The sequence below is a fragment of the Perca flavescens genome, chromosome 10 (assembly GCF_004354835.1).
Source record: "Perca flavescens isolate YP-PL-M2 chromosome 10, PFLA_1.0, whole genome shotgun sequence".
NCBI lineage: Eukaryota > Metazoa > Chordata > Actinopteri > Perciformes > Percidae > Perca > Perca flavescens.
Genome location: NC_041340.1, coordinates 32,373,319 through 32,386,780, shown reverse-complemented (window position 1 = coordinate 32,386,780; position 13,462 = coordinate 32,373,319). Strand labels below are relative to the sequence as shown.

General features: G+C 40.0%; 2 protein-coding genes across 3 annotated transcripts in view; both read right to left on the bottom strand.

Annotated features, from left to right (window-relative positions):
* Positions 1-2,053, bottom strand: part of snx25 (sorting nexin 25) — a 29,884-nt gene extending 27,831 nt beyond the window's left edge. For both annotated transcript variants that reach the window (XM_028589989.1, XM_028589990.1), the window contains exons 1-2: positions 1,838-2,053; positions 798-1,546 (exon numbers count right to left, since the gene is read on the bottom strand). In XM_028589989.1, the coding sequence (XP_028445790.1) occupies positions 798-1,157 (360 nt within the window). In that variant the 5' untranslated portion in view covers positions 1,158-1,546; positions 1,838-2,053. The remainder of the gene's footprint in view (positions 1-797; positions 1,547-1,837) is intronic.
* Positions 2,054-3,542: 1,489 nt separating this feature from the next.
* fgl1 (fibrinogen-like 1) lies at positions 3,543-12,479 on the bottom strand. The gene is made up of 7 exons (XM_028589793.1): positions 12,224-12,479; positions 9,687-9,855; positions 9,208-9,367; positions 8,735-8,823; positions 5,888-5,976; positions 3,940-4,127; positions 3,543-3,839 (listed from the first exon to the last, which is right to left on the bottom strand). Exons 1-7 carry the CDS (start codon positions 12,287-12,289, stop codon positions 3,641-3,643), a joined length of 960 nt encoding a protein of 319 aa, XP_028445594.1. The 5' UTR covers positions 12,290-12,479; the 3' UTR covers positions 3,543-3,640.
* Positions 12,480-13,462: the final 983 nt, after the last annotated feature.

Sequence of the window (13,462 nt, the reverse complement as noted above, 5' to 3'; positions counted from 1 at the left end):
ATCAGGAAATATTGGGCAAGAGAAGGAGGAGAAGATTGAGAGCTGTGCGTCTAATAAGCCTGAAAATCTAACAGACAAGACAGACAGACAGACAAGATGACAAATGCTTGTGACAATACTCCTCCGCTGTCAACATCAATAAGTCATCAGTACACAGCAGCACACAAACACTGCTGAAAGGCAGCCACTGGGCTATGGCTGTCTATTAAGGCAAGCCACCAGCCGCTTGCAAGGACACAACCACTTTCCTTGCAAAATAAATCAACCCATGTGTGTGCATGTTTGTGTGTGTGTGTGTGTGTGTGTGTGTGTGTGTGTGTGTGTGTGTGTGTGTGTGTGTGTGTGTGTGTGTTGAGGTGTGTCTAAATTCAGCAGCAATGCATGACTCCACCTCATCTATTATAGAACAACACAGTGAGGATCCGGAGGCAGGGAGAGAAGATGAGAGAGGGAAGAAAGCTAGGGATGGCAGATGAAACAGTTGAGAGCAGCAAAAGAGGAGAGTTAGGAAAAATTAATGAAACATATCATACTCAGATGTGTCTGTTCAACATTTTTACATGTGCTCCAGTCTGTTGGAGTAAAGGTTAGATGTGAGATGTTATCTAAGTGCCCTTAGATAACATTGGAATTTGGGAGTTTTTCTCTCTCTGTCGATAGATTCCAGCAGTTGGTTATATATCCTAGTGTAATGCTAATGTATTATCATAGAGGGCTGGTGGTAGAGAGTGTGTGCGTTGGCAGTGGTGCACTAGATGTGATTAGTTAGTTTAAACTAGGAGACACCAGTATCTTACCATAAGCTTGTTGAAGAATTCCTTCCGTGCAGCTGACTGCCTCCTGTTTCTGTCAAAGCAGCTGACTTTGAGAGGACTCTTCCTGACCAGCAGAACAAAACTCCCAGCCAGGAAACAAAGTAGGGCGAATGACACATAAATGAACAACTTCAAGAAGAAAGAGGTGAGAGTCAGGCCTCCCCAGGCCAGCTGAAATACTACTGCTGCCACCACGCCTAGGCAGAAAGCCGGGACGAACCGGAAAGAGGAGCCGATAGAAGAGGTGGAGGTGGCAGACATGGGCCCCTCTTCTTCTCCTCCTCCTCCGGCACTGCTACTCCCTCCGGCCAGTGGTGTTGTGGTAGTTGAGGGGGTGGGCATACTGCGACCCCACCATCCATATATGAGTCACTACTAGTTAGGCTGAAAAGTTGGTCCGCTAGTCTGTACGCCAAGTCAGAGAGGTGCGTATACTGTTTACACTCGTGTATACCCTCGACTACAACACTGTCTCCAAGACAAGGCATCCCCGCTCTGACATCTCCTGTCCGACCCACAGCGCTATGTTTCCCCCGCTCCTAGCATCGGCCCGCCCGGCGGTCACAGGCACAGAGCCCCGTCAGCGTAGTCATCCACAACGAGATACTCCAGACAACAGGACAGGGCACCAGGCTTGCCTTGGAATAGGACACAGAAGATGCAAGTCGCCCAGGAAGCAGACGGAGAGAGACCCGCGGTGATGGGATAGAATTAGCAACACCCACCGTCACCTTGGAGACAAATAGGTAGAAGAGTAGGTTAGGGACTGTTGCTAACCAACTGGGCTAGCAGAATCTCAACAAAGAAGCCAATGCTGCTACCTGCTTTAACGTTAAAACAAAAAAATACATAAAAAACGAGGTAAGAGCCAGCAAATAATTCTAAACTGCTGTATGGTTTGACTAGCTAGTAACGTTAACGTTAAGCAAACTGCAATACCGACAGCTAAGTTAGCTAGCTAACTAGCTTGCTTGCTAAGTAACGTTAAACAATTAAACATCAGCTAATGTTAGCGTACTTACCTATCGTTAAAAAAAGGTGTGCGATAACAACACTGCCTTCTCGCTTTCCTCTCAGTAAAATAGTGTATCGGAGGCTTCGCAATGGCGAATTAAAAGTTTTATAAACGCAACGACAAAATACGTCAGGTCCAAAATCTCCAACAGATAAAAACCACAGGCAACTGTTATTTTCCTCGAGCTCCAGCTGACTGACTGACTATCTCTGGACGTGGAAGGGTGTCAGCCAATCAGCGCTTGTGTTAACCACAGAGGGTGCGCCTGTTTTATAAATCATGACAGCCCGGAGTGGACGGGTGATTTTGATTGAACGTTGCTGTGGATTCCCTTGGTATAATACCGACCAACTGGGCAGCTACGAATAATAATCAAGTGTACAACAAAATATAGTATAATACCTTGTTTCTCTGATGATTAATTTTTATTTCAGAGATGGCTGTCTGACATAACATTATAAAATAATCTGTTTTCCGTTTTGTGGTAAATACAAAATATATATATTTTTACAGTAATGTCAAATTATATTTCAGCCATATTCACCTTTTTACACATGCTTTATTACTCTGGATATCTACTGAATATTATTTCTTGTTCTTATCTCTGTTTTGTAAAACAAATAAATAATTAAAGTGGATAACTTTTGCAACCTATCTTGTCACAGACTAATTGTAATTTTTACTAATACTAATTGACACAAAATGATCGGCCATCATTTATCCTTAAAGGCTTGATATTAGGCTAAATGAAAAACAAGCAGGCATGCACATACAGACACTGTTCTATCAAAAACAAATTGTGTATGATATACTGAGGCTACATTTAGCAGATTTGTACTCTTCAAATCCTAAATTATTCAAGCACTATATCCAGTTTCTATCCGAGCTTTTCAGAAATGGCAACACATTATCAGTAGGCTAATACATAACATGTGCAAATGGTTATGGTTAAGGTATAGTTATCCTTAACTGTAATATTTACAGTTGGTCAGGTCTTAAAGGTGCTCATGTAATACAGGAATATGACAATATTTCAATGGACAAGAGGAAGTGTTTCCTTGTTTTATTCCGTGAATTATGGTTATAATGCAAATGGCAGAAAAAATATAGCTGGTTCACAATTGGAGTTGTAAATAACCTGTAAGTGATAGTGAGAGATTAAGTACAGAGTATGGCCTACTAAAATCCTGAAACTAATCCTTTATATTTGTGATTTTCTTTTATGTCACTTGTATCTTCTTCTTTGTTTTCATTTATGTACATCATTCCTTTATTTTAGCTGTTTGTGATACACAGGTAATTTCTGCTAGTCTTCATAACATTTTGGCAAACTTCCAGTACTGAGTGCAGCTGCTCCTTGTATCATATATTATTGCATAAAAAGAACATTTTCAGTTCTCGTTTGCCATTTTCAATGACATGATGATGGCTCCTTTCACCGCCTTCGGTCTAATCTTTCAGCCTTTGTCTGACGCACACACTGACAACAACAGATTCCCTTTTCTCCACCAAAATAGAAAGCTGTGTGTGCACCCTACTTCCCCTTGCGACATTCATGTCTCTTCAAGTCCTCTTACAAGTACGTTGTTATATAAGCTACTGAAGTCTTTAAAGATTTTTCTGTATTGTTAAAGTGTGCGAACAAGTCTACATCCAATTTGAGAGGATTATGAAATTGGATTAAGGTTTTAGTTTTTTTTTTTTTTGGGATTTGAAATGAATGATTTCCCACCAATTAATATACATTAATAAAACCGTTTCTGCCCAAAATAGTGGAGCCAAGAAGACTTGATATCTCCTCATGTGCGATCTAGAAAGGTAGTCTGTGCTGAACAGCATTGGGGTCGTTGATGGGATCTATTTTGAAGTCGATGGGTCGCAGCTTCATGATGCTTGTCTTCAGGGAGTACCACCATCCTTTCCAAGTGTACCAAACTACACCATCATCTGTCAAAGCACTGTAGTGCCCATTGGGGTAGTACATGCCATTGAGATGTGCTGAGTGACACCTGGAGAATGAAAGTCATTGATAATAGTTGTTTTGAACTGTAATCAATGACTATGAGCGTCTTGCTGCATATGTATGCAAATATCACAAAGAACTCCTACTTGTTGAACCACCAGCCTCCTTTGTCTTCCTGTGCGCAGTTCCCTTTGTAGTTATCGTTGTCCTGGTCATAGGTGCTGAATTTCATGTCCTGGTGACTGGCCCACTCTGACACACCCACCTGATCCATCCCAGACAGAGCATCTCCAGCTGTACCTACATAGGTTCCAAAGGTTAGTCTGTAGTGATCCTGCAGAGAGAGAGAGAGATGTATGAGGAGAGCTGGTCAACTTGCTTAACCCATGTGTTGTCCTTCCGTCTACCATGCACGTTTTTCTGGGTCAAAATTTAAAATGAAAACGTTTATTTTTCTGTCGCTTTTTTCCAAGTCTTTTGGCACTTATTCTGATGTTTGTTGGGTTTTTTCTGCGCTTGTTTTTTTTCCACTTTTTGAACCCTTTTTCTGACATTTTTGTAATTTTTTTCAACACTCTTTTATCAATTTTTTTCTTCAAATACTATAAATTAAATAAAACACCCAAATTCAATAATAGTAGCGAAGGGATCATTTATTTTACTTATGAAGAGCGTTGCATGGAACCATCCACGTTATTTTTTTGGACAATTTGGTTAAAGTAAAACCCAAATTTATGACGTAGAAACTTTTTAGAAATGGGTCAAGTTTGACCCGAAGACAACAGGAGGCTTACAATTTTTTTTGAAAGGAATGGTTGTGGTGGAAGAAGTATTCAGATTCTTTACTTGAGTAAAAGTATAATACCACACTGTAAAAAAAAAAAAAAAAAAATCACCAGGAAAATGTAATTTAAAGCTATAGTGCGTAGTTTCTGTCTCCCCCATGAGGAATTCTAAGTAATGACAACAAAAGAGCATCCATATGATACAAGCCTTCGGTCATCGCGCACCACCCCCACCCCTCCTCCACGCAGTTGCTTGTAACCAAGGAGAACACGGAGGATTAAAAAAACAGGGACTCTTCGGAAGAGGTCATTATCTTCGCTCGATTTTCACGCGAAAGTCACCGGACGACACCAATTTCTAAACACAGCCATACTGAGAAATACAGAGAGAGTTTTGTGGAACTGATTGGCTTAATTAGCTTTGTATCAACTCTTTTGGCAATGGCTTGAATGTAACGGACGTTCATTAATATAAAAAGGTTACGCACTAAAGCTTTAAGTATTAAAAGTAAAAGTACTCAATGCAGAAAAATCCTTACAGTTTAGAAACTGGAAACAATCAAGTCAATCAACTAAGTATTTAGTCGTGTACACAATGTCTACATGTGTTTTGTAAAGTAACTAGTAACTAAAGCTGTTAGATTAATGTAGGGGAGTAAAAAGTACAATATATCTCTCTGAAATGTAGTATGTGAGTAGAAGTAGAAAGTGGCATTAAAACAAAAGACTCAAGTAAGGTAAAAGTACCTCAACATTTGTGCTTAAGTACAGTACTTGAGTAAATGCACTTAGTTACATTCCACCACTGGAGAGGCCAATACCATGCTCATGTGTGTACGTTAAATCTGAAGCTCCATGAAGTCACTGGTCCAGCCAGGAAGGAGTATTAGCTCACACCTTCCAGGAAATCCCAATGTGTTTTTTATGGTTTTTGCAGGGATAAGGGGGAAAAGGTATAATGTGTAAATTACTAATCTTTTAAAAAGTGCTAGGTGCAATTTTTAACTTTGGACAGAGCCAGGCTAGCTGTTTCCAGTCTTTATGCTAAGCTAAGCTAACCAGCTGCTGGCTGAAGCTTCATATTTAGAGTACATTAAAGTAGCATCAATCTTCTCATCTAACTCTTGAAAAGAAAGCTAATTTCCCAAAATGGTAAAAATTCCTTTATGCATGTATACATGAGAGAAAGAGAAAGCAAGATGGTTATTATTCTCAACATTTTGCAAATATTTGTATATTTTTACCCCAAAAATATTCAGGCTAATATAAAAATGTTCTCAACATTTTTGTGGTCAGTCAGCATCAACACCTTTTCATTGGCCACTTTGAAGTTCTTGTACTCGGCATAGCGCTGATAACCATCAAAGTCTCCCAGGTTAATCCTCAGAGAATAATTCCCTGTAAAAGACAAACAATAGAAGTTTTCCAAAAATAAAAAGCCCAACTCATAATCAATCAGCACAAGAAGTATGATTGTTATTCAGCAGGGTTTTGCAACAACACTTCTGAACATGTTAGCGAACAGTTGACTATTTACACATCCAACAGACATGGAGCAACATTAGCATTCATTTGGAGACGTGTTTCTGGGTACATGAAAAATGTAAGTCCAATATTTACTCTTCTCCTAGCTCTGTTTTTGGTCTCCACCGACTCATGAGGGAAATATCTGGCTCTTTAGCTGCTAAATGCTCCAATATGTTCAGGGACATCAAGTGGGATTATCTCAAACTGCATTCCGGAAACTTAGATTAATAAGTAAATAAATCAGGGACGCCTTGGTAGCTCACCTTGTAGACTGCGTGCCCCATGTGCCAAGGCTCAGTCCTTAACACAGCGGCCCAGAGTTCAGCTCCGACCTGCGGCCCTTTGCTGCATGTCTCCCCTCCTCTCTCTCCCTCCCCTCTTTCCTGTCTACAACTGTCCTCATGACCAGCAGTATAACCGTGAGGTAGGGCTTTGCAGAGCATAGTGCAGACACTTCAGAGGCAAAGCGCAGTGCAGTTATACATCATAATTACTCATAGCTATCTTCTTATCTCATTGGTTGCACTTTGAAAGGTCGGCATCAACAAGTTCAAATAATTTAAAATGTGAAGCGCAGCGCTAAGTGGCAACTTTGAGATGTGTTCCACGCCAAGAGTAGTTTCTCTTCCTAATTGTCTCCACTGTACTTCCCATAGGAAAACAATGGCACAGCCAGTGCCTGATCATGTGTAGGCGGCCTAAGTCTATGAATGAGGCAAGTGTCTGTGGTTAGTTCACGTGTCTGTGATAACAGCAGGAGGACAGTTGAGTGTTATCTAAACTGTTAAAGTCAGTTTTATCAGGTAAAGTGAAAATAATGTTGTTGGTAGCCGTAGTGATGCCCATATGAAGCTTCATGAAGCTTTGTAAACCATTTTTTACATTTTCTGAGCCCGCTATCTGCTTAACAAAGGGTTGAAAATACACTGAATTGCCATTTCTTAAGCCTTTCTCTTTAAACAAAAAGTACCATAGTGGGCTCAGAAAATGAATAAAATGATTCCTCATATAGCTTCATTTGGTCATCACTAGTAGCTGACATTAATGTGCTAATGGATTCTGTGAGTTTTAGCTGAGCTAGACAATATTTGGTTAAAACAGATCAGTGATGCTGTTTTGCCCTCATTGTTCTTCTTGAAGTTTTATGTGGAGTGAGTACCACACTATGCTTTAAATTAACCTTTTAAATGCTACATTGTTTGTCAGCAACCGATACAGTAACTTAAGAGGCAATTTGCCTTGTGTGCTCTGATTAATTTGGAATGCTGTTATAATTTAGTTTGAATGAAAACTCAACTCCTGAATTTACTCCTGCTGTTCTTCATCGCATTACAAGTTGCGCCAATGGTATGCAGTGGTGCACACTTCCTGTTTCCTCAGTGGGCACAGGCTCGTTTATATCCATCCATCTACAAGTGAAGGTGTGGATGGATGAAAAGTTATATTTGCATGATGTATTTATATTTTCTTTTGCTAACATTAGATATTTACACAGCTAAATTAATATTAAAATATTTAGCATTAGGAAAATTAGTTATCGCAAATGTTACTTGAAGTTAGCTTATCTGTGTTGCCAGATCTCACGTGAGTTTGTTGCTGAGACAGAAACAGGTCTTGAACAAAGTTAATTTTCCCCTGATTTGTCCGTCTAAAAAATGTGATTTTGTGTCAGAATGTTCAGGAGATATGTAGCTTGTGAAAAATGGGTCCAATATTTACTTTGGTGACTATGGGGCAAAAAAAATCGGTCATGTTCTGTGTTCACGTTCACACTTCTCCAATTGGAATCAATACACTCAGGACCTGCCGGCGAAATTACGAATCCCACTATTTGCCACGCCAAGACCCATATGGAGTGGCCATAGTGGTCGATTGGTTGGTATTAGGCATTTGATCTTTAGTGGTTAAGGTTAGGATAGACGATTGGTCAGGGGTTAGGACCTGAACAAATGGGATTACGTTACCTTGTGCAAGCATGGACGCCTGGCCAATAAATGCTTTTGAAGACCGGGTCTTGGCGTGGCCACAGTGGGATTCGTAATATCGCGACCTGCCGCTAGTCTCCTAAAGAGGCGTGGCCGTGGCGGAGCCCACGTGACAGATACAGGAAATACTCCAAGTTGCGCCCAAGCTCGCAGGCAGTTTCGACTTACATGAGCTGTTTAGGTTTAATTAATAATGTTAAATAGCATGTTAGTTAGCAATAATTAGCCTGTGCCCATGTTATCTCCTTACATACACCTACACTCTCCGTATCTGTAAGATTGGGAATGATTGAGATTTCTCTTGGCACAGCTACCAGAAGACTTAGAACTTTCAGACACGTTGCTCACGTCACATTCTCTCAGTTGGAGGCTGCGCAGTAAAGCTGGCCATCCCCGGAAAAGTGCTTCTAATATCCTTCACTGGTCTCCGTCCAGAGCAACGGGGTCTATTGGTCCATTATATACGGTCTATGGTTGCGCCGCCTCGCTTCTAAACCATCTCTGGAGTGACACAAAAACAGTGAAGCTGTGGGTTTGAAAACCAAAACAATGAGCTAAAAGATGCTAAAACTCTCCATAGAGCTCTGGGTGAATATGGATTAGTGCAGCTTTAAATTACAACATTTTGTAAAAATGGTGTTGACCTTGTGTAGTGATGTAATGCAGGTTGTCATTGCCGAGCCAAAACTCTGCATCCATGTCTCCAAATCCATCCTTATACTCTGCCCACGACCTGACAGATAGATAGATAGATAGATAGATAGATAGATAGATAGATAGATAGATAGATAGATAGATAGATAGATAGATAGATAGATGGATAGATATTTTTTTTCATATGATTTCATTATTTTACACTAATAGGTTAGCCTTGTGAGACCGTCCTGATCTTCCCGACTGGTTTCGGCAAGAGTTTGATCTGATTGGTTGATTTGGCCCGTCTATCACCAACATAGGTGGTGATAAGACAGATGGTTTATCCAATCAGCTAACCAGTATTTTTGCCCCTTCCTAAAAGTTCTCCAACGGAAAGTTCCCAGATGGATATGCTGAGCAAATGCGAAGCAATGGTGGAGTCAGGTTACTAATAGGTATCAGACGCCACAGACAGACACACCTGTTAAACCTCTCTGTTCCATTGATCCGTCTCTGAATGACGATCCAGCCGCCTCCATCCCTCATATCACAGTAGACTCTGACTGGGTGAGGGCTACCTTGGGGTTTGATGGTGTAGAAACCACTGGATTTGGAGCCGGAACTGAAGAGCTGGGAGCAGTCTGACACACACGCACACAAACACATTTCTACATACATTTATTGGGACTATGGTAATACAAAATCCAGGAAATAAATGGACCATAATGAAATCATGCCAAAAAGAATAGTAGGCTACTCCACTATGTATAAGAAAAATAAGTCTTACTTTCTTTATTGCTTAAAATAGGGGCAAATCACTGACACTTATAAATAAAATAAAATAATACTAATTTGAAAGTGGTGGGGACACAAACAGGATTTTCCTGTTTCTACAATATGAGAGCTGGAACTCATAATATTTTAAGCTTTGTTTCCCAGTCCTGAGGCCGTGGCCCTGACCTGTGTACTGGGTGTCCTGGCTCTGCTCGGCTCTGGCTGTGTCCACGTTGCCCGGTTGGTTTAGCAAGTGTAGTCTGTGTAGGAGGAGTTCTTGTTTCTGAAGCTGGCCCTGCAGAAGCCTCTGCTTTTCCTGCAGACGAGCCACCTCCTCACCGCAACTGTCGGACGCCTACACACACGCACACACACACACACACACACACACACACACACACACACACACACACACACACACACACACACACACACACACACACACACACACACATTTGGATTCACATTGTGAGGATCTTCACTTGTAAATATTCTAACTCTGAGATCAAATACAAATAGTGCCTGAATTGGACCAAAAAAAAGGTGCCACTACCCTAATTCAGCAGTTGCATGACATATGCAAGATCATGGCATATGTTTCAGATATATTTATATATTCATAATGATATATATATATGTTTTGTAGGGGTGACCCTAGGTAGTCAACAATCGATTATTCGATCTTAGGAGTCTGATTACTACCAATCTACCAATCTCACAGTTGAATCGTTGCAGTGTCTGAAACTATGGTTATGAAACAAAAGGATCATTCCATGCGGGCTATATAGGGGTGCTGAATGTTTGATTTTACATAGAATTGTTTGGGTCTTTCCCAATAAATCATGATTTATAGCCTATGTTGGTATAACTATCAGCCATAGACTGGATACAGTGATAAAGTGATATGATATCAGCCTATAATACTGATAATAACAATTAGAAGTAAGGGTACTCATGTGGACAAAAATAAGAAGCGCCGATGCACACTACTGGTGAGTACTGGCCCATTTCAGGCCCATTTCAGGCCCATTTCAGGCACTGCGCATAGTGAAACATGCAAAAATGATAGTCTGCAGAAAACTAAAGTATTTTCTTTTACTATATATTTGTTTCAATTAAATCATTATTATTTGATTGGTAAAATACTGTTACTTTTTCCAAGAAAAGGTGGATTCCCTCCCATGTGCAAAAACACATGTTATTGCCAGGTGTAAATGGGGTCTATGTCTCATAGATTACTACTCATGCAAGCCTAAATTTAATTTTCATAACATTAATTAACCCTTGCCAACCCTAGCACTAATCTAAACTAACTTCCAAAGAGTATTTTGACATTTTGGGAAATATGCTTATTTGCTTAAAGAATTATGCACTCTCTCATCTGTCCAGTAAATATGAAGTTACAGCCAACATAAGACTGGAACAGATGGACTGTCACTAGTTGTTTCATTGTTTAGTCTGTACAAAAGTAAAAGTGTTAAAATTTCAAAATTTGGGGGTTATGTGCAGTGACTTTTTTTTACCAACACTCCTGTTTTTTCCAGGGTTTCTCCCATATTTCTAGGCCATCTTTATAATAGATATCTAGATTGTCTATGATACATTATTTACACAGACAATGACGAGGATAATTGCCTGACATCCTCTGCATGTCCCTCACCTTCCGCTCTCTGTGTGTTGCCGTTCTCAACATCCCTTTGCTTCTGGAAATAAAAAACAAACTCCGAACTAGCACGCTACTAGTTAAGCTGCAGGCCTGCTTAATTCTTTATGGGGAATGATTGTAAAGATTTACAGAGAACATGTTTACGGCATTTACTCTCTAATTTACATTAACCCTTGTGTTCTCTTCTGGTCGACGCTGCACTTGTTGTCCTTCTGGGTCAAAATTAACACTTTTTTTGGACCGTTTTTTTAAAAATATTTTTGTCACTTTTTCTGATGTTTTTGTCACTTTTTTCAATGTTTTTGTCACTTTTATTACATCTTCGATGCTATTTTTCACTAATACCAACTTTTTACCAATAGTTTTACACGTATTTTTGGAATTCATGGTCAATAATTCTAATTTATAGGATTATACCTAATTTTGAAATGATTAATGATTTTGACTAATATTAGATGAACGTATGTTGGTGGAGAATCATAGACGTGTGTATGTCAAAGTTTAGTCAGGTTGTTTTTTTTTAAGATTTTTTTTCGGGGGGCATTTTCAGCCTTTATTTTGATAGGACAGCAGAAGACATGACATGGGAGAGAGAGGGGGAATGACATGCAGCAAAGGAGGATATATAGAGGAGTAAACCTCTATATATGGGTGCCCTCTCTACCAACTGAGCTATCCGGGCACCCAGGTTTTGGAACCATTTACATTTTTTCAAATGCTATTAAAATTGAATACCCACAATTCAATGAAAGTAGTAACCAAGTACTTGCAATTGTACTTAATTTTTTTGAGTAATTTGGTTAAAAAGAAACCCATATTTCTGGTATAGAAGTTTTGAGAATGGGTCAAATTTGACCCGAGAACAACATGAGGGTTAAGAGACAGCCATACATAAAGATAATGAATGATAGCACACTTCCAGATATAACAATGTATGATAAGAACACATAAGCACACATAAAAATAAAGCCAAGGAAAGATCTGTGGCTTAGAATTAAAATATTTCTGAAGTGTAAAGCAACAAAGCAGCCTGACTGATTCTTTGCAGAGTACTTACACAGAGAAAGTGAGAGCAAGCTGCGATGACCATCAGTCCTGTAAGCAGCAGCAGTGGGCCACCCATCCTCCTCTAGTTTCAATAGCACAAAAGATAAATAAGTCGAGAAAGAAGAAGACTTCTAATCCTCAGAGTTTAGTTGTATCGAGAGTGTTCTAGATTTTATAAAATGTTCTCCACACATCTGGACCCGAACAAAGCTGTGTACGAGGAGAAGGAGAAATTGACGAAATGCCTGATTCTCTACAGTCATAAACTACACAAAGTATGCAGGGAGTGTCTAAAACAGATCACACACTTTCTGGAAAAAAATCTATTTTTTCTCTCTTATGTAATAGAATAGAATGTGAAGGAATAGGGGTGTGGTATTGTTATGTTAACAGAAGGTGTTTTGGGGGAAAAAACACTATAACCATATTCCTCTACAAACATATGCATTTGATCAGAGGAAACAAAGCCAAAAATCAGCTCAGCTGTTGCTCAACATCCACAAATCTCTCCATACTTGTTGTGTAATCTGTCATGTGTTAGTCTTTTCCTCACTCCCTTCTGTTCCCCTCCTGCCAGCTCTTTGATTTCCCCGCTCCCTCATGGCCACTGATCCAGCTCTCTGAGTGTCATTGAGAGACTTGAGTAGTCATTTTGTTGATGAGCAGTATTGTGCCATTTTCAAATAAATGTGCGAACTGCTAAATGCCACTGAAGGTCAGCTCTGAGCAACGCAAGAATGGGCAGAGCAGGAGACATTTCATCTCTAAGGATCCCAGAGGAACTTGAGTGAATAACGTGGCTGTGGCTGGTTTCAAATGATACGTGAAGAAGAGATATGTGTTCTGTCAAAGAAAAGGAAACAAGGTTTAAATAGCCCAAGATGGTCGAGCTGTTTAACCATTTACAGTCTTTGTGCTATGCTAAGCTAACCGGGCGCTAGCAGTAGTTACACTAGTACAGTGCCCGTTCAAAATATGCTTGTTTGGAACCGGCCGATTGCTTCTTATTGTGTTTCCTTTCTTAGCGAAATGAGTGAATTTAAGCTGGGCTTTTATTGTGAAGGGTTAGAAATGCCTTTTTATTGAGTTACCTTTTAGCGAAATGCTCTGTAAGAAGTGAAAGACACAAGGTTTAAATAGCCCGAGATGTTCGAGCTGTTTTGCCATTTACAATCTTTGTGCTATGCTAAGCTAGCCAGGCGCTGGCAGTAGTTACACTAGTACAGTGCCCGTTTGGAACGGGCCGATT